This window comes from Microcebus murinus, chromosome 9, assembly GCF_040939455.1.
Source record: "Microcebus murinus isolate Inina chromosome 9, M.murinus_Inina_mat1.0, whole genome shotgun sequence".
Classification (NCBI taxonomy): Eukaryota; Metazoa; Chordata; class Mammalia; order Primates; family Cheirogaleidae; genus Microcebus; species Microcebus murinus.
In genome coordinates, this window is record NC_134112.1 from 19,347,507 (window position 1) to 19,373,786 (window position 26,280).

General features: G+C 42.3%; 1 protein-coding gene across 2 annotated transcripts in view; it reads right to left on the bottom strand.

Annotated features, from left to right (window-relative positions):
• The window catches only part of BMPER (BMP binding endothelial regulator), a 242,643-nt gene that overhangs the window by 156,810 nt on the left and 59,553 nt on the right, over nt 1–26,280 (bottom strand). For both annotated transcript variants that reach the window (XM_020289902.2, XM_020289901.2), the window contains exon 6: nt 22,432–22,514. In XM_020289902.2, the coding sequence (XP_020145491.2) occupies nt 22,432–22,514 (83 nt within the window). The remainder of the gene's footprint in view (nt 1–22,431; nt 22,515–26,280) is intronic.

Genomic DNA, 26,280 nt, shown 5'->3' on the forward strand with positions numbered 1-26,280 from the left:
CAGTGTGTGTGTGTGTACGTGTGTGTGTGTATACATATACACACACACATACCATATATATCACATTTTCTTAATCCATTCATGAACTAATAAGTACTTAGGGTGATTCCACTTCTTTGTGATCGTGAATTGTGCTGCAATAAACATTGAAGTGTAGGTATCTTTTTGATAAAATGACTTCTTTTCCTTTGGGTAGATACCAAGTAGTGGGATCACTAGGTCAAATTGTAAGCCTACATGTTTTTCTTTGAGAAATCTCCATACTGTTTTCCATAGAGGTTGTACTAATTTGCAGTCTCACCAACAATGTGTAAGCATTCCTTTCTCTCTGCATCTACGCCAGCACCTGTTGTTTTGTTTTGTTTTGTTTTTTGATTTTTAGTAATGGCCATTCTGATAGGGGTAAGGTGATATTTCATTGTGGTTTTAATCTGCATTTCCCTGATGATTAGTGGTGTTGAGTATTTCTTTGTATGTTTGTTGGCCATTTGTCTATCTTCTTTTGAGAAACTTCTGTTCATGTCTTTTGCCCACTTTTTAATGTCTTTTGCAGCAACGTGGATAGAATAGGAGAGCATTATCCTAAATGAAGTATCTTAGTAATGGAAAAACAAACACTACGTGTACTCTCTAATTATTGGGAGCTAATCTATGGACACACACAACATAAAGAGACATAAAGGTCATAAGAAATCAAGGCAGTGGGAGCAGGGAGGGTTAAAAACCTACCCATTAGGCACAATGAATACTATTGGGGTGATGTGCACACTAAAAGCCCCAACTTAAGCATTATAAAATCTATCCATGTAACAAAAACATTTGTAACCCCTTCATATTTTGAAAGAAAGAAAGAACCATAGATCCATCTGCTGCGTACAAAGAAGAAACTTACATTACTCACTAGAGTCTATGCACGTCATTCAGCTGAATTTGTCACTAAGCCATGACAAAGCCCCACCCTGATTTAAAAGTCATGTGTTAAACTTCTAGATGGGGAAGTATCTTCTGTCTTCTGTCTCTTGGAAAACCATTAAAACTATAAAATACCCAGAAGGAGGAAAAGAAAAAAGATGAATGATCTGAAATCAATAACCTAATATTTCACTTAAGAAATTAGGAAAAGAAGAGCAACTAAGCCCAAAGTAATCAGAAGAAAGAAAATAATAAAGACTAGAATGAAAACAAATGAAATAGAGAATAGAAAAATAGAATTCAGTGAGACCAAAAGTAGGTTCTTAAAAAGCTCAACAAGGCCGGGCATGGTGGCTCACACCTATAATCCTAGCACTCTGGGAGGCCGAGGTGGGAGGATTGCTTGAGATCAGGAGTTCAAGACCAGCCTGAGTGAGAGTGAGACCTCATATCTACTAAAAATAGAAAGAATTTATCTGGACAACTAAAAATATATTTTAAAAATTAGCTGGGCATGGTTGGCACATGCCTGTAGTCCCAGCTACTCAGGAGGTTGACGCAGAAGGATTGCTTGAGCCCAGGAGTTTGAGGTTGCTGTGAGCTAGCACTCTAGCCTGGCGAGACTCTGTCTCCAAAAAACAGAAGCTCAACAGAACTGACAAACCATTAACTATACTGAAAAAAAGAGAGCAGACTCAAATTCCTAAAATCAGAAATAAAAGTGAGGATCTTGCTATTGCCCTTACAGAAGTAAAAAAGATTACTATAAGAGAATACTATGAACCACTGTATGCCAACAAATTAGATAACCTCATGAAATGGACAAATTCCTAAAAACACACCAACTACTGAATCTGACTTAAGAAGAAAAATTTTTAAACTCAGAATTAGACCCATACCAAATAAAGAAATTTAATAAGTAACAAAAAATCTTCCCATGAAGAAAAGCCCAGGCCCAGATAGCTTTGCTGTTGAATTCTACCATATGTTTAAAGAATTCACACAAATCCTTCACAAAGTTTTCCAAAAAATAAAAAGAAGAGGGAACACTTCCCAACCTGTTCTATGAAGCCAGTATTATCCTGATACAAAAACCAAAGACATCACAAAAAAAGAAAACTAGAGACTGAACCTTTTATGAATATAGATACAAAAATCTCCAACAAACAAATACTATTAAATTGAATCCAACAACACATAAAAAAGGCATAGCATGATCAAGTGACATTTATCCCAGAAATGCAAGGCTGGTTTAACATATGATAATCAATCAGTATAATAGATATTAACATAATAAAGGACAAAAAACACATAAACATCCCAGTAGATGCAGAAACTGCATATGACAAAATCCAGCACCTATTTATGTTACAAATTCTCAATAAACTAGAAATAGAAGGGAACTTCTTCAATGTGATAAAGACATCTACAAAATACCACAGCTAACATCATACTTAATGGTGAAATGAGTTATATTCTACTGGCTGATAAGATGACAAGAAATACCTTGGTAATCACTTCTCTTTCACCAACATTCAACTTTAAAACTTTTAAAACTTTCAGAAAATTTACAAGAATAGTACAATGCAATCCATATGCCCTTCACCTAGAATCTCCAGTTTTTAATATTTTTCAATACTTTTCTGACTTTGTTTCTCTCTCTGTCTCTCTCTCTGCTGAGAGGGAGAGAGACTTTTTTCCTGAATCATTTGAGATTCATATGTAGATATCTTACCCCTAATTAAGAATGTATCTCCTAAGTTTAGAAATATTTTCCTTTTCCTTTATAAAAATAATGTAATTATCACACTCAGGAAATTTAATATTAATGCAGTACTATTATCTAATATACAGTTAACCTTCAAATTTCCCCAAATATCCTAATAACATCTTTTATAGTATTTTGTTCAATCCAGGATTCAGTCCAGAAGTATGAATTGCATTTGCATGTCATGTCTCTTTCATTGTCTTTAATCTAGAACTGTTACCTAAATTTCTTTTTTCTTTTATAACATTAAATAAATGAATGGATGGATGGATAGATAGATACACCTCCCACACTAAAACATGCCAGAGTCTCAAAGGCACTAGGGACATGTGATATTGGAGCCACATAGCTCCTTTTTGAACATCACTTGATCAAGCTGTTCCTAAACCTCCTCCCTACCTTCTCTTCTCCTACCTGAGCACTCAACACATCATTGTCATGTGATTCATGAGTTTGTTACAGAAAAAGATTGCAAATGGGCCATTTAGCAGATCAGAAAAAGAAGTTATTAATCAATTTGTGACAGACAAATACAAAACTATGGCAGATCTTGATCATTAGGCCCTGGGTATGTCAGCCTCCCATAGAGGGTTTGGTGAGGTCTCCAACTCATTTCTGACTATGGCTGCCTTTGAAATCCTGAGGATTGGGGAGAAATCAAAGGGGTATTTAGAAGAAGGAAATGGAGGGAAAATAAAAAAGAAAAGCCTGGAAGACAAGATTGGTCCTCCATGGCCTCCCTGCCCCCCATCAAGTCTTGTCCTCACTCCCAAGCCCCAGGTGTATGCAGAGTTCAATATCAGCCTTTTAAACTCATTTGGCCTCATCCAATTAGGATTCTGGGAAAATCAGAAGCTGCACAGCCAACAGGCCGGCCATCCTCTTGCCATCTAGATGATCAGCTCTGATCTGAAGGTCCCAGAAGGAAAGGTTCTTTGAGAGAAAGGACAAACGGATCTCAGACAAAATATCCTTTCTCTGAATGAATTCAGAAGTTCTTCTCAAACTATATCTTGTGTAAATGCTGTAACACTATAAACCAGTAAGTAAAGTCTTTTTCATATGAACTGAAATTTGAAAATACAAAAATTATTACATACTAAAAATAAGGTTCCAGAACAAATCTTGCCATGTTTAACTCTTTTTTTTCCTCTTTTATTTCATCATATTATGGGGGTACAAATATTGTTAGGGCTACAAATATTGCCCCTGCCCCCCTCCCTCCCCCGCTACGTGCCAGAGATTCAAGCATGTCCAATCCCCAGGTGGTGTGCACGGCACACATCATGTAAGTATACACCCCTCCCCTCCTCCCCCCTGCCCACCACCCGATAAAAAGTTGTTTTGTTTTGGGGTTTTTTTGACAGATTGTATATCTTTGCCTCTCCCTAAGAAGGGTTAGAGTTATGCCCTTCCCCTCCAAAATGCTCGCCACCTCCCTAAGATTGGGTCCCATCCCCCCCCCACCTCCGCCAAATCCCTGGTGAACATTTCCACCATTCAAGCACCATAGTATGGAGAGAAGACATCTTTCTCAAGTTTGAGGCAGTTGGGTTTAATCTAAAACTACCTTACCACATTTTTAAACTAGCTGCAAGATCTCCTTGACTTGACTCTGAAGTTCTCATCCACCGAGTTGCATGTTCTCGCACAGGAGGCCCACGGTGTCCTGGGGCCCAGGCAGGTAAAGGGAAGTCAAAAGGGAAACCAGCACCTAGAAACTGCCACTTGGAGTTCTGACTCTAAAGCCATGGACGAAGCTTTGATTTCCTGTCTGGGAGCATGTAAGAGAAGGGTACGAGGCGCTCCGCTGCTAGAGAGAATGACTTAGGGTGAAATATATTTACAGTCGTTGCCAATTTTGTGTTCAGGGGCTGAGAGCAGGCCGGGGGAGAGAAAGGAAGTCTCGAGAGCCCTTTGCTCACCTCCGTACTGCAAGTTGCAAACTCCTGAGAGGGCCCCCCTCTCCTGCTGAGGCCTTCAAAACTTCTCCTTCTTGGAAGAAAAACAAGTGAGACAAAAGAAAGTTGTTTGGCTTCTAAATCAGACTGGCCTCTCCTGTGATGAGCAGGTCGTCCACTGGGCCAGACTCCGCCGCCGTCTGCCAGGCCTTCGGGGGATCACATCACATTGTTTGGCTGCACAAAGCCCCGGTTAGCACTGCTCCCCACACGGACACAGCCAACAACAACAGCCCCTCTTACCATTCAGCCTTGACCCCGCGTACATGTTCACGGCGTTCTCAGGGAGTCTGCTAAAACTGAACCGGAGAGGTTTGTTTGAAGCGTTTGTGGATTTGTAAAGATAGAGGAGGTAATCCAACCTGCCCCCAGTAAATCTTCGACTTGAGAGTTCCCAAGTTTTGAGAATTCCTGAGTATCTACTTCCAAAGAAGGAAAAGCATTCGAGAACTCATGAATTTGAATCTGCTCTGACATTCCAACAAGTCACCGTGTGAGAGTGAGCAGCGCTGGAGTTTGAGGGCAATGGCCAGACTCCCACTGGGCTCTACCCGGCCCGCGCAGCACAGAAGCGTGCATTAGAGGGCCTTCCAAACCAAAGCAAAGCCGCTGCACAGACAATTTGATTGTGTTTTCCAAACTAAGCAATAAACTCCATTTATCTTGGGCAGAATTGAATTCAGGACTTTCACAAATGTTAACCAACTATTGGTAAATGCTCTGCGTGGAATTCTATATTCTTAGGAATATCAAATGCTTGGTATTGTTCATTCATTCATTCGTTCATTCAGCAGCAAATTTTTTTTTGAGCACCTACTATGTGCAAAGTTCCATTTTAAGTAGTGTGGATACAGCAATGAACAAAACAATGTCCCTGTTTTAATGGAGCTTATATTCTGCCAGGGCAAAGAAATAAGAGAAAGAGAAAAAGAAAAAAACAAGCGCATCAGTTGGTGATAACTAAACAATGGGGGAAATAGACAAGGTCAGTTTGGTAGGGAATGTCTGATGGCAGAGGGATTTTTGTAGCAAAGTAGGGTTACCATTTACTTAGCATTAGTCAGGAAAGACTTCACTAAGATGACATTCGAGAAAAGCCTTTAAGGACATGAAGGAGCCAAACATGTGAATGTCTGGGAAGAGTATTCCAGGCAGAGCATTCAAATAACAAAAGACCTGAGGTGAGAGCATACTTGGCATGTTCGAGGAATAGCAAGGAGCCCAGTGTGTCTGGAAGAAGGTATGCAAGACAGAGTTGGGAGGGTGGGGAGCTTCAGCTTTAACTCTGAAGAAGAAGGGATGCAATTAGAAAATGTGAAATAGAGGGGGACATGACCTTTAGAAAAGATCACTTTGGCTGGTGATTTAACTTCCATTTTCCTTTTCATCCTGATTTCTTGGCACAATGTGAACATTGACCAGGCAGAGAATACCAGTGTGGGATGTAATGGCAAAAGGCAGGAGGGAGGGCCATGTCGAGTGTGGACATAGGACCTGCTCCTTCTTAATCCTTCAGGATTGGTTGCACCTCTACTGTCCCCAGTATGGTAGCCACTAGTCACATGTGCAACTGAGCACATGAATTGTGGTTAGTCTGAAATAGGAAGTGCTGTAAGTGAGAAATACACACTGGAATTTAAGGTTTTAGTACAAAAATAAAAAGAATGTAAAATATCCCATTAATATTTTCATAATGATTACATGTTGAAATGATAATATTTTGGATATAGTGGGTTAAATATACTGTGCTATTACATTAAAATTAATTCACCTTTTCTTATTTCTTTTAATGTGGCTACTAGAAAATTTTAAAATTGCATATATGGCTCACACCGTGTTTCTACTGGACAGGGCAGGATTAGGGTATTGCAAAAATGGTGTTAGACCTCCCCATCACAAAGAGGTAAATAAAAAGCTAAATAAAGTGTAGTAGCTATCTAAGTGAGGGAAAGGAATGATTCAGACTGCAAAATACATCTCCCCATGAGCAGAAAGAAAGGCACTGGCATTTGAAGGCAAAGAAGACTTCTATGAAGGGCAACTAATGACTGACAGCAAAAAAGCCATTTAGCAAGTTTGTCTTCAGAAAACCAAATATGGAAACTCAGGAAACTCTAAAATATGTAGCTTTAATATACAAATGAACATCCTAAAGAGTGGGTTCAAGCAGGTAACCATCAAAAGGACAACAGCTAAAAATCATCCAGCCATGCAAGAAAGGAAAGGTACCTGCTAGATGCTGGTTGCTAGGCAGAACGTGTATCATTCCATGAAATCCTCACAACCATCTGGCACTTCTTGTATTTTAAAAAGGTGGGGAGGGTGTTTGGGGCTTCAAAGCCCCGTAGTTTTACTGAAATCTGCTCTTTCATTTCTACAATGAGAAGCAAGGGGTCTTTATCCGTTTTGATTTACATGAAGTTCTCTATGCATGAAATCACTCTGTCGGTCCTATCTGCTACAGCAACTGTACAGAGAGTGAAGAAGAAAACATAAAGTTCCTGGGTATTCTTGGCCAAGAAACAGTTCCCCATTTTATAAATAAATAAAGTGAGGCTCGGAGCTGTATTCACTTTTGGGGTCTTCATCATAAATTCTTTACCTAGGCTGATGTCTATGAGAGTTTTTCCAACTTTTCTTCTAGAATTCTTATGTTTTCCTGCCTTAGCTTTGAGTCTGTTAGCCACTGTGAGTTGATTTTTGTGACAGGTGAGAGGTGCAGATCCTGTTTTAGGCTTCTCCATGTGGCTATCTAATTGTCCCAGAACCATTTATTGAATAAGGATTCTTTTCCCCAGTGTATGTTCTTGTCTGCTCTGTCAAACATGGAGTACTACTCAGCCACAAAAAGCAACAGTGATCTAGCACCTCTTGTATTATCCTGAATGGGCTGGAGCCCATTCTACTAAGCAGAGTATCACAAGAATGGAAAAACAAGCACCACATGTACTCACCAGCAAATTAGTACTAATCGATAGACACTTATGCACACACATGGAAGTAGCATTCATCAGACATCGGGCAGGTGAGGGGGGAGGAGGGGATGCGAATACTCACACCGAATGGGTACGGCGCCCATGGGGGGATGGGCATGCTTGTAGCTCTGGCTCAGGTGGCACAAAGGCAATATATGTAACCTAAACACTTGCACCCCCATAATATTCTGAAATAAAATAAGTAAATAAATAAACTAATGATGAGGTCTAATAACAAAAGAGCTGTATTCACTTGCTTGAGGGGTAGAGCTAAATGAACCCCCATCCGACTGGCTCTAGAGGCTGTGTCCCTCCAACCCATGGCAAACTCAGGCCTCTTCTGTACCAACATTTGGACAACACCTGAAATGAGGAAGCAATGAGGATTAACACCGAGAAGGAAGCAACACCTTAACATCTGCACAGGCCCCGTGGAACCAACACTGCCAAAAAGGCCAGGGGATTCTGTCTCCTTAGAGAACCTCAAAACTCATCCAGAAAACCATCAATCTTACACTGCCTGGTTTTGTACTGATGTGGAAGCATACCACACTGCTGGAATGCCTCTCCAGCTGCAAGCTATAAATAAATATGTTTGTATGAGAAGCACAGACACACTAAGCTCTACCCATTCAGCAACATCAGTGATAGATACCTGCAACAGAGGTCTGGTCCTGGCTCTTGCTACCATCCTATTTTACTGTCTTACCCTTGCATCGTGTGTGTGTGGCAGACAGGTGGGAGGGGAAGGAAAGCATTCTCCACCTCTAACAGCGGTTCTACAAGCAGAACCCATAAATCCATTTCATGAGTAAAGAACTTCATGCCCTCCAAAATGGATGAGAAACTCCTCCTCCTAGACATATTGGAGATACCAGACACATCTTAGTATTTCAGAGAAACTTTATGATTTAGGAGTCGAAACAGCTTCTCCTTTTAGTTTTTAATACAGTAAGTTATAGCATGGTCACAATCATAGGTAATGACTTTTTCATCTTTGAATATCATTTATGATAATATTAACTATTTAGAAATGTACATGACTGTACTTGTCAAAACTTATATATGCATGCCAAAAAGAGTGAATTTTATAGTATATAAATTCAAAAACAAATTGTAAAAAGTTAATTTAAAAATGTATCAATGACATTATTATATTAGAAAAAAATAATTTCTATTAATTACTGTTTTTTAAAAAAGTAACCTTTTGTCCACAACAATCCTCTGTGTGGGCCATAGAACCCATCCTCATACCCTAAAACCAATCAGAACAACATAGTGGCAAAGACAAAACTTTTAAAAATACCAAAAACTTCACTGCACTTTTCCTAGTCCTTGGGCAAATGAGTTTATTTAATGACAGAAGTTTAGGATAAACACTCAATTTCATTATAAATGAAATCTTGCTTCAATCTTTGAAAATTTCTGTGTTGGAAAAAAAGAATTCCTCTTAAACAGCCTGATGTTTTTCTGGCATGTGTTCCGCTCGTTCAGTTAGTGGGCTTAGTTATTAAAGACAGCTGTGTCCATTGTTTATGAATATTATGGACGTTGAAAACCTAATAACAAAACCAAAAATTCTCAAGAGTCCCCTCCCTCTCCTGTTCTTGAACTTGAAACTGAAAAGAAATGCATTTCCCACCAATGTCAAGAAGAGTCACTCCTAGCACTTGCCAATCACATTCATAAACCCCAACTGCTGGGGAAAAGATCCTTAAAGTCAATACAGCCCTACAACACAATATGTGAAAGGATATTAAAAGCTTGTTACATCAAATGAAAGCATGAAAAAAAATCAAGATATGCATCAGTATGAATGATGTAACCAAGAGTAATTTTTCATGATTCGTTTTGAAATTAAAAGGTAACTTTTCTATTGCTAAATTTTATTTCTTAAAATATGAACAAAGGCTTTTGTGGATGTCTCATGACATTACAAATTTGCATTTAATCAGACCAAAAATGAAACAGGTACCTCCTTCCTCCCACCTAAAGAGAATGCCATGGATAAACCGTAGCCTTCCTTTCTATTCATTATGCATATCAATTATTTTCTTTTGTTTGAATCCAGCAACAGTCAGAGGTTTAAAAAGTCCACACATAGTTTTATAATTTAACATCTGGAACATAATATTGTTAATCATGATCATGTTGAATCTGCTTTGTGTATCACAGAGAACAGAAGAGAGGCACAAAGGCAAAATAGCAGTAGCCAGGATTCTGTGATACAGTGATAGGCATGTCTGCAACCAGAGCTGCCTCCGGGTCGTTCGTACATGCTATAGTGCTCCTTACAGGGAAGGGTCACCCAGATCCTGGAGGCCTGTGTCCTTCCCAAACAGCAAAGTCTGCTCAGTATTTCAAGCTGGCTCTTCTAAACCACAGCTAGAGAACTTAGGTAGATTTCAAAAGGATGATTCACCGCATATGACTCAGTGTAGATGCAGAGATGGGCTTGGGAAGAGAATGTTGGATGTGTGTGGGGGAAATACTCTTCTCCTTGTGTGTTTGTGGCTCAGTATCCCCCAGTCTTTGGGGAGGACTGTGGCTCCTTGAGGTCCAAACACATCGCTGCTTACACACCAAACAAGTGGTACCATTTAAAATTCCACTCCGAGGGAACGGTGGTAATTGAAGCCATTCACGGGACCACAAAAGCACTGCCACTCTCCAAATTGAACATTTGAATGACATTTAAAAGGTGCCAAAATGTGTAATCAATTCATTCAAAAGATATTTCCTGAATATCTAGGGTGCGCAAAACTCTGGGATGGTTATTTGAAGAGAGACCAAGATAGCAATGAAAATGAGTCATGGTACTTCACTAATACCAGTTTATCATGCTGAGCTACTGATTAGGGGAAGATGGGCAGCTCAAGGAGACCAGAAATCACAGGAAAAGGGAAGCAGGTGGGAAAGGAGAAGGAATGGCAGGGAGCCAGGAAGCAGAAACAAGGAAAGCAACAGCGAGTGCACCAGACCCAGAGGTACCAAGTAAGAAACAAAATTAAGTTCTCTGGGTAATCATGGAGAAAAAGACAGAAAGTTCTAGAAATGTCTTAAAGTACTCTAACACTTACATTTTATTCTATTTTGCTGACAAAAGTAGTATATTTATTTTACTTTTAATAACGAATGCTTCCTTGTTCTTTCCCCCACACCAGAGAATGTTCTCAGCCTTGCCACACCATGAGCTCACCCCTGCCTCATTCTCTTCACACAGCTACTCTGAAAGGCTCCTCGCCAATTTTTAAAAATGATTTAGCTTGGAGTCTCTTCCTTTACAGATTTATCATGAATCTCTCATGTAACCATGCTCATTAAAAGAAAAAAGTGAACGTTGACCTTACTGCCTTCAAGATTGAAACCAGGGCCCAAGTAGGGAGATAGAAAGTTCTGGATCATGTAATTCATTTCCAAGGACATGGATACTCAAATTAACCACTGAAAGACTTATTTAGTTATTTAGTCAAAACTTACTATTTCCTATGTGCAAGGCACTCTACTCAAAGGTGTGAGGTACATCATGCCTGCCCAGTAGGAACTTCAAGTCTAAAACACAGAACAAGGTCCTGGGTGAGGTAGGAGGGAATGGGCACGAGAGCCCAGATGGAGACTCAGGTGTGGACAGCAGGGGGGACACTTCTCCCTCTGAGCCAATAAGGAAAGAGAGGAGGCTGGGGCAGTAGGGAGACTGCAGAGCCGTAGGGCAGGAGGCACTAGGCACTGCAGAAACTAAAAAAAAAAAAAAAAAAAAAATGACTCATGTTAGTATGGGAGCAGGTTCGGAAGGTCACGATCTCAAAATGAAAGAGTTAGAATTGGAAAAGGAAGAGCTTAAATACATAAAAGTCTTAGACTAATTAAATTTGGGAGCGGACAGTGTTGACTCACTTTTCTCTTTGTTGATATATTTGGATGGAGATTTGAGGAGTAAAGATTGGAAGAAGACACAGGATTTCACCAAACTCTGCCATTATCTACTACACAGTATGCACGCTAAGGTCAAGCTGCACTCGGGCATGGTTTCAGTGTTTTTAGAAGCACACTTTCACATAACTAGCAGAGAATTAAGATTCTTCAGACACGTGTAAACTCCAATAAAATTTGAATCACCCAAAACAAAAAGTATAAATAAAAGCATACAATTTCTAGAAGAAAACAAAATGACTAATAAACATATGGAAAATGTTCAGTTTTAGAAGCCAAATGCCATGACAACAAAATTTCCAAATGGAAATTATTCTGGTATAGGAAGATATATACCTATGTACTGCTGATTGGAGTGGAAATTTATTTGAAGTATTTCAGCAACACACACACAAACACACATATGCATATACAAATACACCCCATTAGATGTTTGTATCTTTGACCTACTAATTATACTTCAATGAACTTAGCCTAAGGAAATAATTGGAAAAACCAAAAAAGCTTAATTTACAAAGATATTTGTCCCATTATTCATAACAGTGAAAACTTAAAATGTTAATTTTTAATACCAGAAAAATGCTTAAATAAATTATGATATGATGGAATATTATGTAGCTATTAAAAATATTTTTGACAACTTTTTCATGAAATGGAGATATATTCACAATATATAATGTTAAAAAAATAACAAGGATACAAAACTATAGAATGGGATACAAAGGATACACAACTATAGAATGGGATCCTATCTAGTTATATAACTATATGTAAATATGGAGGAAAAATGGTTGGAATGAAATATATTAAATCATATCAACAGTGGTTATCTTTGAGATGTACAATTATTTCTATTTTTCAATATAGCTGGGTATTTTACAATAATCATAAAATACTCCATATGCAAAAATGTTGCATTATGGCTTGATTTGGGGATTATTTTTAATAAATACACACAGTTTGTAATTGCCTGGAGAAAAAAAGTGAATTCCTCTTCATCTTTGAGTGCTCAGCCCCTAAAATAGTGTGGAATACATGGCAGACACTCAGTCATTGCTCAGTCAATCACTGACTGGCTACAGAGACAAGAAATGGATGTAAAGATAGAAGGAGGAATGGATGGATAGTTGGAAAAGTCTTCAGAGTTTAGTACAATTGGTATCTTTCCTGGGATTTTTAGGGGACAAAAGGGATTATCATTTGGCAGACCTTAAAGAGAATAAAAAGGAAGGGAAAAATACAAATGGGATGGTCTTTGCAAAGATACAATGGAATAAGACTTGATCAATCGAGCTAATTCTTTTGCCAACTCTCAATACCTATTCCAGACTTCACTCGAATTTCTAAATGCACCTGCTTCTTAGACAGATAGAGGAAAGCAACTGTTCAAAAGCAATTACCCAATTTCTCTTTCATTCTAACAGAAGGATAAATTTACATTTGCAGAATCACTAAAACACAAGTCTAGGTGACCCCACCTCCTCCATAAGATCTCCAAGGAGGGATATCTGAAATTGATGCTTAAACTTCTTCAGTGGACTATGTATTACAAGGGATAGATGGGCCCCACCAGGTAAACATTTATTTTCTATCCACCTTTGGAAACAGAGACAATGAGGGTGGCTCTGTCCCAGAAGCTATCACATTTTCTTAGTGTATTCATAATTTCTTGGTGAGGAGCTGCACTATAGATCATAGTCTCTCCATTCCCCAACTGATGTGAGGTAACAGATACATGTTCTTAGTCCACTCTGGCATCCTGGTGACATACGCTTAGGCTGAAAGCCCAAGGCTGAAATCTGGTATGAGTTTAAACTTGCTTAGACTTGTGAACTTTGGAGAGAGGAAGTATAATTCACTTTTTACTGTGTTAATATTTCTTGCACAAGATTTGGGGTTCTTTTTGGATGCTCACATCACCATTATTTATTTCTCCCTCAAAACGGCATGTTATTCTTCACTCCGTAGACGCAAATGGCGTTTTCCAGTTTCAAAGGTCTACTGTCATAGATAATATCTCAAAATTACACTGCTTGGTGCAGGGAGAACTAACATGTAGCTTTATAACCAGGCAGTTCAGGATTTCAGTTTTTGTTACTCTCTGGCCTTAGGCGAGCTATTAAACTTCTCAAAGTCTCAGCTTTTTCATCAAAGAAGAGGCTAACACCTCCTAGGTTTCAGGATAATTTTGAAAATTAGCATTAAAGTATTATGTGTGCCTGGCACAAAGTACAAATTCAGTATTCATAGCTATTATTATTAATAATTCCTCTGTAAATAAATCATTTGCTGATTTCTTTTCAGACTCTGTGTTTTCATATAAATTCTCAAATGTCATACAGGAAACTTCCTTTCCAACTATTTTCCCTGTTGTGCTCATTATTAAGGGGACAGCTCCCTGTGTATAAAAATAACTTTACAGGATGCTTCAGCTACACATTATATATAAAGAAATAATCATAAAGAATCTTGTAAGCCACAAAAATAAAGACATCCATGAGGATTACAATTCAGGATTTGTCCTGAAAACACATAAATCAGGGCTGAGATGTGCTTTAAAATACAGAACATTTATTCCCAATATTTTTAATATCAAAAAAAAAAAAATTAAGCCCCATGTTAGTTTCAGGAACTTGATGAAAGTACTCGACTTGCTGAAAGTACTATCTAGTAACACGGATAACTCAGCTAGACTCATGAGTGCTTTAATACATGCCTCGCTGTTCCCAACAACTCTAAACCAGTATGAGATTCTCCCAATCCAAATCAAGTCCTCATATTGAAAGACCCACCTTAAGCCAGACCCCCCAAAACCTCACAGATAGCCCACCTTTGCCCTCCAAGCATCCTTCCAAGATGCTATTAAGGTTCTATTGAGGTAATGACCATGGTAGGCAATGAACACAGCTTTGGCTTATAAACAGGTGATTTTGGTGGCACATTCAAGAAGCCAGAATGCAACACAGCGTAGCAATGGCTGCACATGTATCGATTCAGCCTAATGAGAATGTCATTAGCAGACCTTTTAATAGAAATCTTAGCTGACAGGTAGATCACAACTCCTCAGACTCATTCTAACATAAAACACCGAGTTCCGCAGCCTTGTGATCCAGCCACAAAACAAGCAGAACACCAGCTGCTTTTTCAAGCAAGTCGGAGGCCCCTCGAAGTGCTATCCAGCCCTGGAAGAAATGACCTTTTCTTTTCAATTGACTGTTCAAAATGAAAACTTTTCTGTCCTCAGGGTGACGGTGCATCCACGACGCAGAATGGAACACTGCAGCGATTACACCAATATTGCAGACTAGTTTCGAAAACTCCTCTGAGGCTTTTTGGCCTGAGATAGTTAGATAAACTGCCCACATTGATCTAATTTGCTCAATAATTGCTCAATTCTCCAATTTATTGCCCAGATGTAGCCAAATTTCTCCCCGTGGACAGGGAAGATATAATGACAGCTTATGACTAAAATGCACCAAATTGCGCATATTCTTGCAAGTAAGGCAGAGGCCACGAGAGAAGGTTCAGGCATAGAGAATCTCCACTTCCCACAACAAAGGAGATAAAGCATGGTTGGGAATCTGTGACTTGGATTGCCGTGGCATCGTATGTCCACAGAAATGATGAGATAATCCCCTGCTTCCCAGTACAGAGAAGTACAATTCAGCTCACCAGAGGAGGAGGAGCTCAGACATGCCTCCCTCATACTTCAGGTCAAGGTCAGCTCTGTGGGCAACAGGTTGCACTCTCTTTTAAAAGCTCTGCCACAGCCCCAGTCATTGGTGACTGCTTCCTACCACTGGGGCTTCCTGCCACCAGGAGTTGTAGGAATCTTTTGAGGCTTAGGAACACTTTTCCAACAAGACATCCCCAGGGAAGTCATACACATTCCATATCAAGCAATCTCTATGAAGTGCTACAGCAGCTGAACATAGATCCATCTTCCTTTCTGAGCTCATTCATGATGACATGCATCTCTGTTCCCTGCTGAATTGGTAAACACAAAACGTTCGGGGTGGATGGGAGGAGTAGGAAAAAGGGAAGAGAGGCAGGTGAGAAAGAAAGGAAAATACGAGTCATCATCCATTTGTTCATGAATTCAGCAATGAGTATGTATACACATCACGTGCCAAGCACTGAAGATTCACAGCCATCATTTTACCCTCATGGATGGAGTCGAATAAAATCATCACTAAACAAAAATATCTCACCACAAATCACTTTAGATGTTTGGGAAGTAAAAAATATGGGGTGCCAGGAAAGGGTTTACCGACAGGAAGTGGTCTAGTCTTGGAGTCATCACAGGCCTCCAGAAGAAGGAAAATGTTTGGGCTTCAAAGTGCAGGATGAGTGGGTGCCCCAAGGCACGGGGGCCGAGGGGAGGAGAAGAAAGGAGAGGAAAAAGAAAAGGCAGCTCAGGTAAAGGCCATGAGACACTAGTCCAGTTCTTCTCGAACTTTATTTGGCAAATGAATCCTCCGGGGATCTTGTTAAACTGCAGACTTGACTTCAGCGGGCCTGGAACAGGGGGTGAGATGCTGCATTTCTAACAGGCTCCTGAGTGCGGGCCACCCCTGGTCTGGCGAGGACGGAGAGGTTCTGTCGAAGGCCAGAGCACAGAGGACCAAGGAGAGGAGCGGCGATGAGGCCAGAAAGGTCAGCAAAGGCCAGACCCCACCCAGCTGTGCAGAACATCTTCCGGAATTCAGTCTAAGAGCAACGGGAAGCCGTGCAGATCTCCACTTTCTTTACTTTCTCCAAATACCCTTCCTCAGCGTCTCGAGTTCCCTGGGAGACAGCACTTTGCAATATCTAAAGTGTAAGTGAGAGCAAAGGTGTTTATGGACTACAGGGCTTCTAAGAGCCAATAAAGCACGGCTCCCGCATCACAGACAGCCCATTAACAAGCCATGTTTATTGGTAAAAATCCTCTGAACTTAATACGCCTTTGTCAGCGAAAGTAATTGATCTTGGCCAGTTAATTTGGCTGGCTTTACAGACTGAGGACCTGCCGTTCTGTTAAGAGTGTCCTACAACTCTGGGCTATACTCCCTCTTGTAAGCAATTTCCAAGAACTCTGAGCCCATAGGGTTCTTAAAATAGTTTGGTAAAAAGACGCACAAACATTCCTCATTGGCACCTTGGTCTTTAGTCTCACGACCTTAAGATAGGTTTTACAGAAGTGTCTGTGCCAACTGCCACCATCCTGTTCCCTGAAAATTTGACTGAACAAAGGCACATAAATCTGTTTGCATAGCCAGGCAGGCAATGAAAAGTTAAGCTTCACTCAAAGGGAAGCCAACGTGTGCTTTAATCAATGTGCAGTACACTTAATAAACTATTCTTTCCTTCAGTCTTAGGAAACAATCCTCTTTCCACTTTGAAACGGATATAGAACTTATTCACACTGAACACATCCCACAAAGAATGCACTCCAGTGTGACTCAGACTAGGAACTCAAGCTGTCGCTCCCCTGACTAGGACCCAGACTGGAGAAGTGGTTCTCCTGGCGCTTTTATTTATAAAATGGGTAAATAAGGATGGTGCAGTTTAACAAGTGATAATAGAGCACTGCATTTTCTAAGTGAGTCACGATGATACTCACACCTAAAAATGTTAGACGGCCCGCTTCTGGAATGGGTAAAAGCAAGAGGTTGTGAAATCCTGTCCAGATAATCCTGCTATGTTATCATGTTCTCAACCGTCTGGAATGCCATATAGACTGCCCGGCTAAAGTCAGGATGTCAAATCATGTGTAAGGCATTTGTCTCATTATCTTAGGAATCCAGCTCAATAAGATGAAGTGTTTTTCTGGTGGCCTGCCCCTCTGTCACCACGTCACAGAAACATGAGGAGACAGATTTTCACAAATTTGAAGAGTGTAACCAAGTGGGTTGGGCTGAAAATACAAGCCACATGGCATATATGATGTTCCCTGAAGAGTGAGGGATGCCACGAAGGAGCTGGCAATTCATCCACCAGAGACAGAGAATGTACGCGAGAGATGCTTCACACACACACACACACACACACACACACACACGTGTCCATAGGGTGCACTCCAAGGCAAACAGCAAGCTAACAGCAGTGGGGTAGCTCACTAGTCATTCTCCCAGGCGAGAACAGGCTGGCCAGCCTGAAAGAGCAGAAGTCACAGTACAGAAGAGAAAACACAACTGTTTCCCACTGTACTGCGTCAAAAGATAGCAATGCAAAAGAAAGAGAAGGATGCTTACATCACTGAGCACCCGAGGTGCTAAACACTGAGGATAAAAGACAAATCTGTGAAGATGTGGCTCCGTAACATGGAGTGCAGGAGGATAGACTACTAACTGTGATCCCACAGGGCAAGCCCCACCTGGAAGCATGTGTGTGTGTGTGTGTGTGTGTGTGTGTGTGTGTGTGTACGCATGTGAAGGGAAGGAGGGAGGGAAAGGTGGCAGGTAAGCTAGTAAAGTGTGAGCTGGGAAGCCTTAGGAATACAAATGAGAAAACTGTTGCTCCTGCCTGGGGGACTGGGTGCTCTGGGAGTTGTGGTGGGGTGGTGACAACAGACTGGGAAAGGACCAGGTGCACAAAGAGAAGAGAAAAATTTTGTGCAGGGAAGCAGCATGAGCAAAGGATGGGAGATATAAGAGAGCGATGGGTGGTCTAGTGTTCCAAGCATGTGTGTATGTATATATGAGTACGCACATTATGCATACATATTCAGACACACAAATACATTAATGTGTAATGTTCATGTGCATATATGTACACATATACATACACATGTATATTGTAGTGGCTCTGCTGCTGCCCCACCCACATCCTTCCCCCGTTACGACTTGAGTGCACACAGCAAGACTTCTAAATGCCAATACAGTCTTGGTCCCTGACTTCCAATGGTTTGACTTAACAATTTCCTGATTTTACAGTGGTCCAAAAGTGATACATACTCAGTGGAAAACGTACTTCTAGTACCCATATGGCCATTCTGCTTTTCACTTTCAGTACAGTTTTCAATAAATTACATGAGATATTCAATACTGTATCATAAAACAGGCTTTGTGTTAGATGGTTTTGCCCAACCGTAGGCTAATGTAAGTGTTCTGAGCACATTTAAGGTTGTCTAAGCTGAGCTATGATGTTTAGTAGGTTAGGTATATGAAATGCATTTTCATCTTAAAATATTTTCAACGTACAATGAGTTTATCAGAACGTAATCCCATTGTAAGTCAAGAATTATGTACATTTGTGTTGCTTCCTCTTGCTGCTAAAGGCCACTTCCCCACTTCAATGGCAGGCTGGAAATGTTGCAACACTCCCTGGGAGCAGCCCTCAGACAATGACTGATTGGAGATGGTGTGTATATATTTCAGCTCTCTTCACCCTCTCAGGTGGAAAAAATTCTGAAGCATGAATTTTACTCTGGCTTCCAGATTCTCCCAGCAGGATTAAGCTCTGGTCACATGTGATGGTAGCTCACTTGGTGTCTCAGTCCATTTGTGCTGTTATAGCAAAATACCTGAGACTGGGCAATGTATAAAGAACAGGAATATTTAGTTCTCACGGTTCTGAGGGCTGGGAAGTCCAAGACCAAGGCACCGGTAGGTTTTCCGAGATGGGGCCTCATTGCTGCACCCTCCAGAGGAAGGGAATGCTGAGTCCTCACATGGCAGAAGGGATGAAAGGGCAAAAGGAATGAACCCCCTCCCTCAATCCCTTTTGTACGGACCCTTGTTCCTTCATGACAGCAGAGACCTCATGGTGTAACCACCTCCCAAAGGTCCCACCTCTTAATACCACCACTCAAGGGATTAAGTTTCAACACATAAATTTTTGGAGACATTCAGGCCACAGCGCTTGGTTAACTTTGCTCAACTGGCTGCCTCTCGTTGCTCATCTCACCTCCACGCTCTTCCACTGGAGTCTTCCCTACCTCCCAAATAAACTACTCGAACACAAATACTTGCCTCAGGGACTGTTTCTGGGAGAATCCTAACTGAGACATGAAAATGTGTATGCTTGTATTTATATTTATAGACATGTTTGTATGTATTTGTATATACATGTGTACAGACATATGCAAGTATAAATATAGATATATACACATACAAATACATATGAACATAAATACTATATACATGCTCAAATGCATAAGCGTGCTTATATCTTGTATACAGTATTAAGTATATAAGATATACAGTATTACTGTATATTACTGTATATTTATGTACAGTATTAATGTTTTCCTTTTCTCCAAAGCACAACTAGTTATTATGCACAGTTCTTTTGTGCAGGGGAACCTGCAACTAACCTGCCAAATGCCCCTCCCCGTAACCTCCCGAGCACAGCGTTTGGCCTCACACGGCTCCTGTCTAAGGCCCTTCTCCAGCTTTGCCCTCTCACTCAGCAGGATGGGGCCTCACACCTCCACGCACCTTACGTGCCAAAGCTTCCAAGCCTGCTGCCAGGGCAACGCTGGCAAACTCTGCGCCTCACAGTTACAGAGCCAGCCCATACATTTGGAATATTCCATTCTAAAGCAAACAGCTCCACAGTTACCACTCTCAAGACAGGGCTGTTTGCTGCCAAGACATTACGTTTTTTTAGTGCACTACATCAAAAGATAGCAAATTGAAAGAATATTAAAAACCAAGTTATTTTAAATAACAAGCTACAGAAAAGAAAGCTTACACCTCAAATTTTTGTGTTCATGAAAGAAAAACTGCTCATATGAGCCTCCCCACACACAAGGCCACACAAAAATGTCATATCCTCAAGCAAGAACTCCATCCTCTCTTCCGTTTGCTCAATGAGTCTAAAGACTGACACCAGGAACATAATCGAAGCCATTAGTTGTCCTCTCAGTGCTGAGGATGGCAATGCAGAGAACTACAAAGAATATAGGAATGCAGGAAATTAGAATATAGGGATACAAGAAAGGAATAGATAGGTCTGGAGAGAACTCACTAAGCAGGAAGACTTGGGCAAGTGACAAAAATCTTTAGATCTTAATTTTTTCAACCAAAAATGAAACCAGGACTTCCAGGGGCCTGAACTTGACCATGAGGTATGCTTCATTCAACATGCATTGTGTTTAAAAACATATGAAATCAAAATGCCTTGAGTACATTTGAATTTGTGACCCCTGCACATATAACCTCTGAGCTCATTTCCAGTTCCCAGCCTGGGTGACACGGAGGGACTGCCACTGGTACAACTGCAGGAACATTCCGTCCTTCTTGCCACCTTCCAAATTTCCTCCCCAGGGAGGTCCAGCTGCCTGGCCCTGACACACCTCTATCGGAAAAACAATGCATTCATGCACACGTTTACAATTTCCTATTGAAATATGCCTTGTTTTTCCTCAAATCTCCCAAAAGAATGAGATTAATTTTAAAAAATTATCAGAAAACTTTACAGCTTCCAATATGGAAGAAATAAAATTGATAAGTGAGAGATATTTAAAGACAAATAGAAATCATTTACATAAAAAAATACATAAAGCTATTTAGCTATAATTAGCAAGAGATGAAAAACATGGAAGTTGAGTTGAAATATGCTAGTTCATGTTCATTTTCATTAGTAAATTATTTTTTTAGCTTTTATGTATATTATGTACATGATGTATATTATATATGATATTACATGTTATATGTCTATCCAACTATTACTTATATATATATATATATATGTGTGTATATATATATATATACACATCCTCTCTCTTCCTCCTTTCTTTTTTGTGTTCCTCCTTCTCCCCTATACAAAACCATCACCCTTGGTCATGTTTGCTCTAATCCGGGCACTGCACATTGGGTGCATGTGCTCCTAGAGGAAGGAGGAGGAAAGATTGTAGGAAAGACAGAAACAACTGCTGTGATTTGTGATGATCCATACATGATTCTGCTTTGGCGAAATTAGGATTTAGAATTCCCCATGTATTTTCTTTTTCATACTCTGAGATGTATACAGAGCCACAAGTGACTTGGAAAATGTATGTTCTTTATTACAAAGACTCAAGGCTTAAAATATACATGGTTGTACTAACTCCCTAGTGTAAATACCTTGGAGCCGCTGGTTAGGACTAGATTCCCCATCACTACCGTCACCACTACCACCACCAATGATTTTGTCCTAAATTTGGAATCCAGGAATAAAATAGATTTCTTTAAAATTGTAACGCACCCCAAGTTTCTTTTTTCATTCCTAAGCATGTTGAAGCTATCCGTACTAGATGGATTAAAAGCCAACAATGCTTAGAAGTCTATGGCTTCATCTCACTAAACCCTCCTCTGCGCTGATCCACCACGTGGGGCAATTTCCTCCTGTCCTCCTATAAATGACCAGCCTCAGGTCAGGTTCTCACCCATCAGAATAAGGTGTGCAAGCTGTGCTTATCCCCATTGCTTCCCATTTACACTAAAAAGCTCAGTGGCTGCCTCAGCAAGAAGCTGCCCTGCCCCCAAGGAACAGAAAAGCCACCATGGTCTTCCCAAAGAAGGAGGCAGGTGGAGGAAAAATCAACTTCTCTCCCTCACTCTTTAGAGCAGCGATTCTCAATCAGGAGCGAGTTTACCCTCCAAGGGGCATTGGACAATGTCTGCAGACATGGCTGGTGGTACAACTGCAGTGTCCTGGCATCTACTGGGTAGAGAGCAGGGATGCTGCCAAACATCCTGCAATGCACAGGACAGCCCACAACAGAGAATTTACCCAGCCCGGAATGGCAGTAGTGCGGAGTCTAGTGGATCAGTGTTTCCTTTGGCCCCAAATCAGGAGAGACCTGATGTTTCTCCCCAGAGCGGGGGAGACCGTGGAGATCAGGGGTGCTCTCGGTGAGTGTGAGCAGCAATCAGCCTGAAGGGAACACTCGTGGGACAGCCACAGCAGGACTTACAGCACAGGAGCACTTGGTACACTTGCTTCCTTCCGGCCGAAATTCCTCTCCTTCTCGGTACTGCACACCCTCAAACACACAGCCTGGAAAGCAGAGAAGCATGTGAATTAGGGCAGTGGCCTTTGTTCAGCCTGGCCTGACCCTTCTGTCCACTACTCATCCATCTCCCACCTCCACCCCCACCTGCACCCTGCCATCTGCAACCAGCAGACGAGATTGCTGCATGGCAAAAAAAAGAGAAAAAAAAGGCACAGATTGGCATGGGACCAGGAACCCCAAAGATGCTGGAAAACAAATAATACAGTGGAATCCAGGGCAGCCCGATGGAGAGCAGCAGCAGCACAGCGCAGCGAGCCGCACAGTGAGTCTTGGGGGCTGCACAGTATCCGTGCTGACCACTGCCAGAGGACCAAATGCCACAGGGGCCAGAAGGGCAGATGAAAGGCCACAGAAGAGCAGTCACCAGCAAGCTCAAGGGCAGAGGACGCTAAGGCTGCCAAGTGATGAGGACCCAGGAATAGCACAGCCGCCAGCAGACCCTATGACCTGGCTCCACCTTCCCAGTGATCCTACCAAGTAGGGACTCTCATCACCCTTTCCACGGAAGAGGAAAACGCAGCTCAGAGAGGGGATGTCATTCACCCAGCGGGCAGGTGGCAGACCTGGATTCAAACTCAGTTCTGAACCACCTGCTGCCCTGTGCACAGTGCCAGGTACAAGGGCGAGAAGGGGCACAGGCAGGGCAAGAGGAGCCACACTCGATTTTCAGCCTGGCCCTGTCTGTGTGAAAGGGGCTGTGGCCCCCACCTGGCTTGGCTACTAATAGGATCAAAACCCAGGACGTGTCCCCTATTCAGAAAGATGCTCAGGACACTGCCACATTCCAGAGAAAGGTCACAGGTGACCCGAGGCACAGGCTGGACAGGAACCCCACATCACACAGGCCACAGGAGATGCTTGGCCAGGATAGCTGAGTCACTTTCCTCACCGTAGACAGTGCTGGAAGCACAGCTAGCCACGGGCAAAGCTTAGCAAAGCTGGCTCTTGCGAAGGACTAATTCACGCCCCCAAGAATGAGTGTCCAAGGCCTGCTAACTAAAGCTGTCAGCAGAAGCCACCAAACTCTTGGACAGCGGGTCCCTGACAAGGGAGAAGGAGCCTTACCCCCACCTGAGCTGGCCACTGGCCTTATTCAGCTCACAGCTAGATGCGGAGCCCTTCGTCCAAACAAAAGACACGCAGACGAATGCTACTGAGCCTGCAGTTGAACTGCCAAGTGAAACCGTGGTTTTATAAAAAGGCCCCAGGAGTAAGATCTTTTTGATACCCACACTCAGAGCTAGCCATCCACCACCTCCTTGCTATTCTCAGCGACACGGGAAGACTGGGTACGCGTGGGTCCCTCCTAGTGGCTGCATCCCAGCACTGTCAGGATGGCAGATGCCCAGTCTTCTCTCTTTAAAGGACACTTCTAACGAAATGTCTTTAAGTCTTTCATATATGCTTGAACCGCATATTCTGTCACACAGATTTTGTTTTAAATGAAAACTCTGTGCAAACCGTTGCCATCAAATCCACCAGCCCTGAGCAAAGAGTCAGACAAAAAGGAAGGAGCAGACGACCAGGAATGCTCTGGAATCTGTTTCAGGAAGACACTGACCACAGGCTGTACATGTTTGTCATTATGCGGAATACCATTCCCTGATCAATGACAGATGCCTGTCCTTCTGGTTTACCCAGGAGAATACCCCGAAGCCTCCCTTGCCTTTCCCTATCTACACTCGCTCAAGGCCTCCCTCTCCCCCAAGACGGGACAATCCTGGAGGGCACTCCTTCTGAATCTTCCAATTTGCATCCCAAAGCTTGGCCTTGGGAATGAGGGAGAGAGAGCGAAGTGGATTCCTGACCCCATAACTAAGGGCACAGAGACGGCCCAGGGGCCAGGTGCTAGCGTGTGGCACCGGTATGCAAACTTTTAAAGAAGGTTTGCCTCCCACTGCTCTTGGACCCAAGCAGAACAACTCACATGGTGTGCGTGAGCGTGGGAGGTGGCGAGCACAGCACAGCGGCAGGGAGGGAGGAGGGGCTGGGTGCCAACCGCACCTTCGGCCCTCACTGCTCACTCTCAGCCCACGGACAGGCGCTTGTGCTCGCTGCGCCATATTTCTTCTTGTGTGAACAGTGGACACCACCTCACCCCTCTCTGGACGGCCGTGAGGACTTAGCACTGCAATGTGAGCAGCCACGGAGCTCAGCCCTTTCCCTCCTGGGAACTCGACCAAAAAAACGGAGTGAAAGAAGCAACTGCTCAGATATGATAACTTCGCTCGCTGAAAGAAATTCACTCTGCTGTTTGTGTACCCACAGTTTCAAAGGCAGCCTGAAAATATGACTATCTCCAAGGTGAGGAGAATGTTATATACAGTGGGAGGTGTCAAGTGCTCTTTGCAGGCCTGCTGCTCCATGAAGGGCCCCGTGGCTGGGAGTGGGGGGGGGGCTCTGAGTTGATTCTGTGTCAATAAAGCAACGGTCCACTCAACACAGCTGAATTCATATTTAAGAGCTATGATAATTTTTAAATCTGTATGGCATGTAAAATTTGCTATGTTATCAATCTCACGTTTCGTGTATACAGAAATCATCTGGGAGACCTGTATCGCTGGAGTTCCTCAGAGATTCTGATGGAATTGATCTGGGATGCAGCCTTGGCACCAAGATCCAGTTTTCAACGCTCCCCAGGTCCCAGGTGATTCTCTCGTGCAGCCCAGAGAACTGCTGATCTAACTTAATAAAGATCCTGGAGGCATTTAAGGATATGGTTACCCGATACAAGCCATTCAATACGTTCGGGATGAAAAAAGTCCTCAAGCAAACTCTGATAGACACCCAACAACTGGATTATGGGGAAAAGAAATTATTTTACTTTCAACTTTTTGGCCTTCACGTAAGCTCATCGAACAAGACAGGCTTTGCAGAAATCCCAGTGTGAAAAGGAAGCTAAATAAAGGCTGCCCGGGGAGCTGAGGAAGGTTAGAAGCAGTGGAAATTGGCTGTCCTTGTCACTCAAGGGTGAGAAAAGGCTGAACTCTGAAAGGGACTCAGCTCTAGTGTGCACTGGGGACCCCATGGAGGAAAGCAGCCGGCGCCTGGGAAAGGAACGGGGGCCGGTCTTCACAGAGCGTCCCACTGTGGTGCCTTAGCCACTTGCTGCAAGGTTCCAAGAACAGAAGGTCCTTTGGAGATTAACCTCGAAAGCAAAGTAGTAGTTGTAAGTATCACCACCCATGAGGAAAAGCACTCAGAGAAAACCCAAAACGCAGAACACCTGTCTGAGACTATCGACCGGTGGCTTAAGAGATCAGGAAAAAAAATCTCTTGCCTCAAAATCCCCAGGCCTGTATGGGAGGGCAAGAAAAGATGCAGAAGGCCTTTGCAATCCGTTCGGAAAAGTCAGAGGAAACGTTCCAGCCACTGGAAAGAAAAGATCCCTTTGCTGTCAGCTAGGAATCAGGGCCCCCCAAAACAGACAGCGGGTCCAACTCGCTGAACTACACCAAAAACTGAGACCAGCAAAACCCTAAGCTAAATTCGCTTAGGGACACAGCTCTCGGTTTTCAGAAAACATCTGGTCACCTCATCACCACAGCGAGCTCTGGCCAAGGCATTGCAATATGAAGCAGTAAAAAGACATTTCTGGAAGCAAGGGAAAGCCACAGCCTTTTCTTCCAAAATAAGCATTACCTGTGGCCCTGCGGAGTGGAAAGCAGGCCTCCCGAGCCGGGAGGACCCGCATGCCAAGACCTCCAGCACGTTGCATTTGTACCGGGCACGCCAAGGAGGCCAACCGGA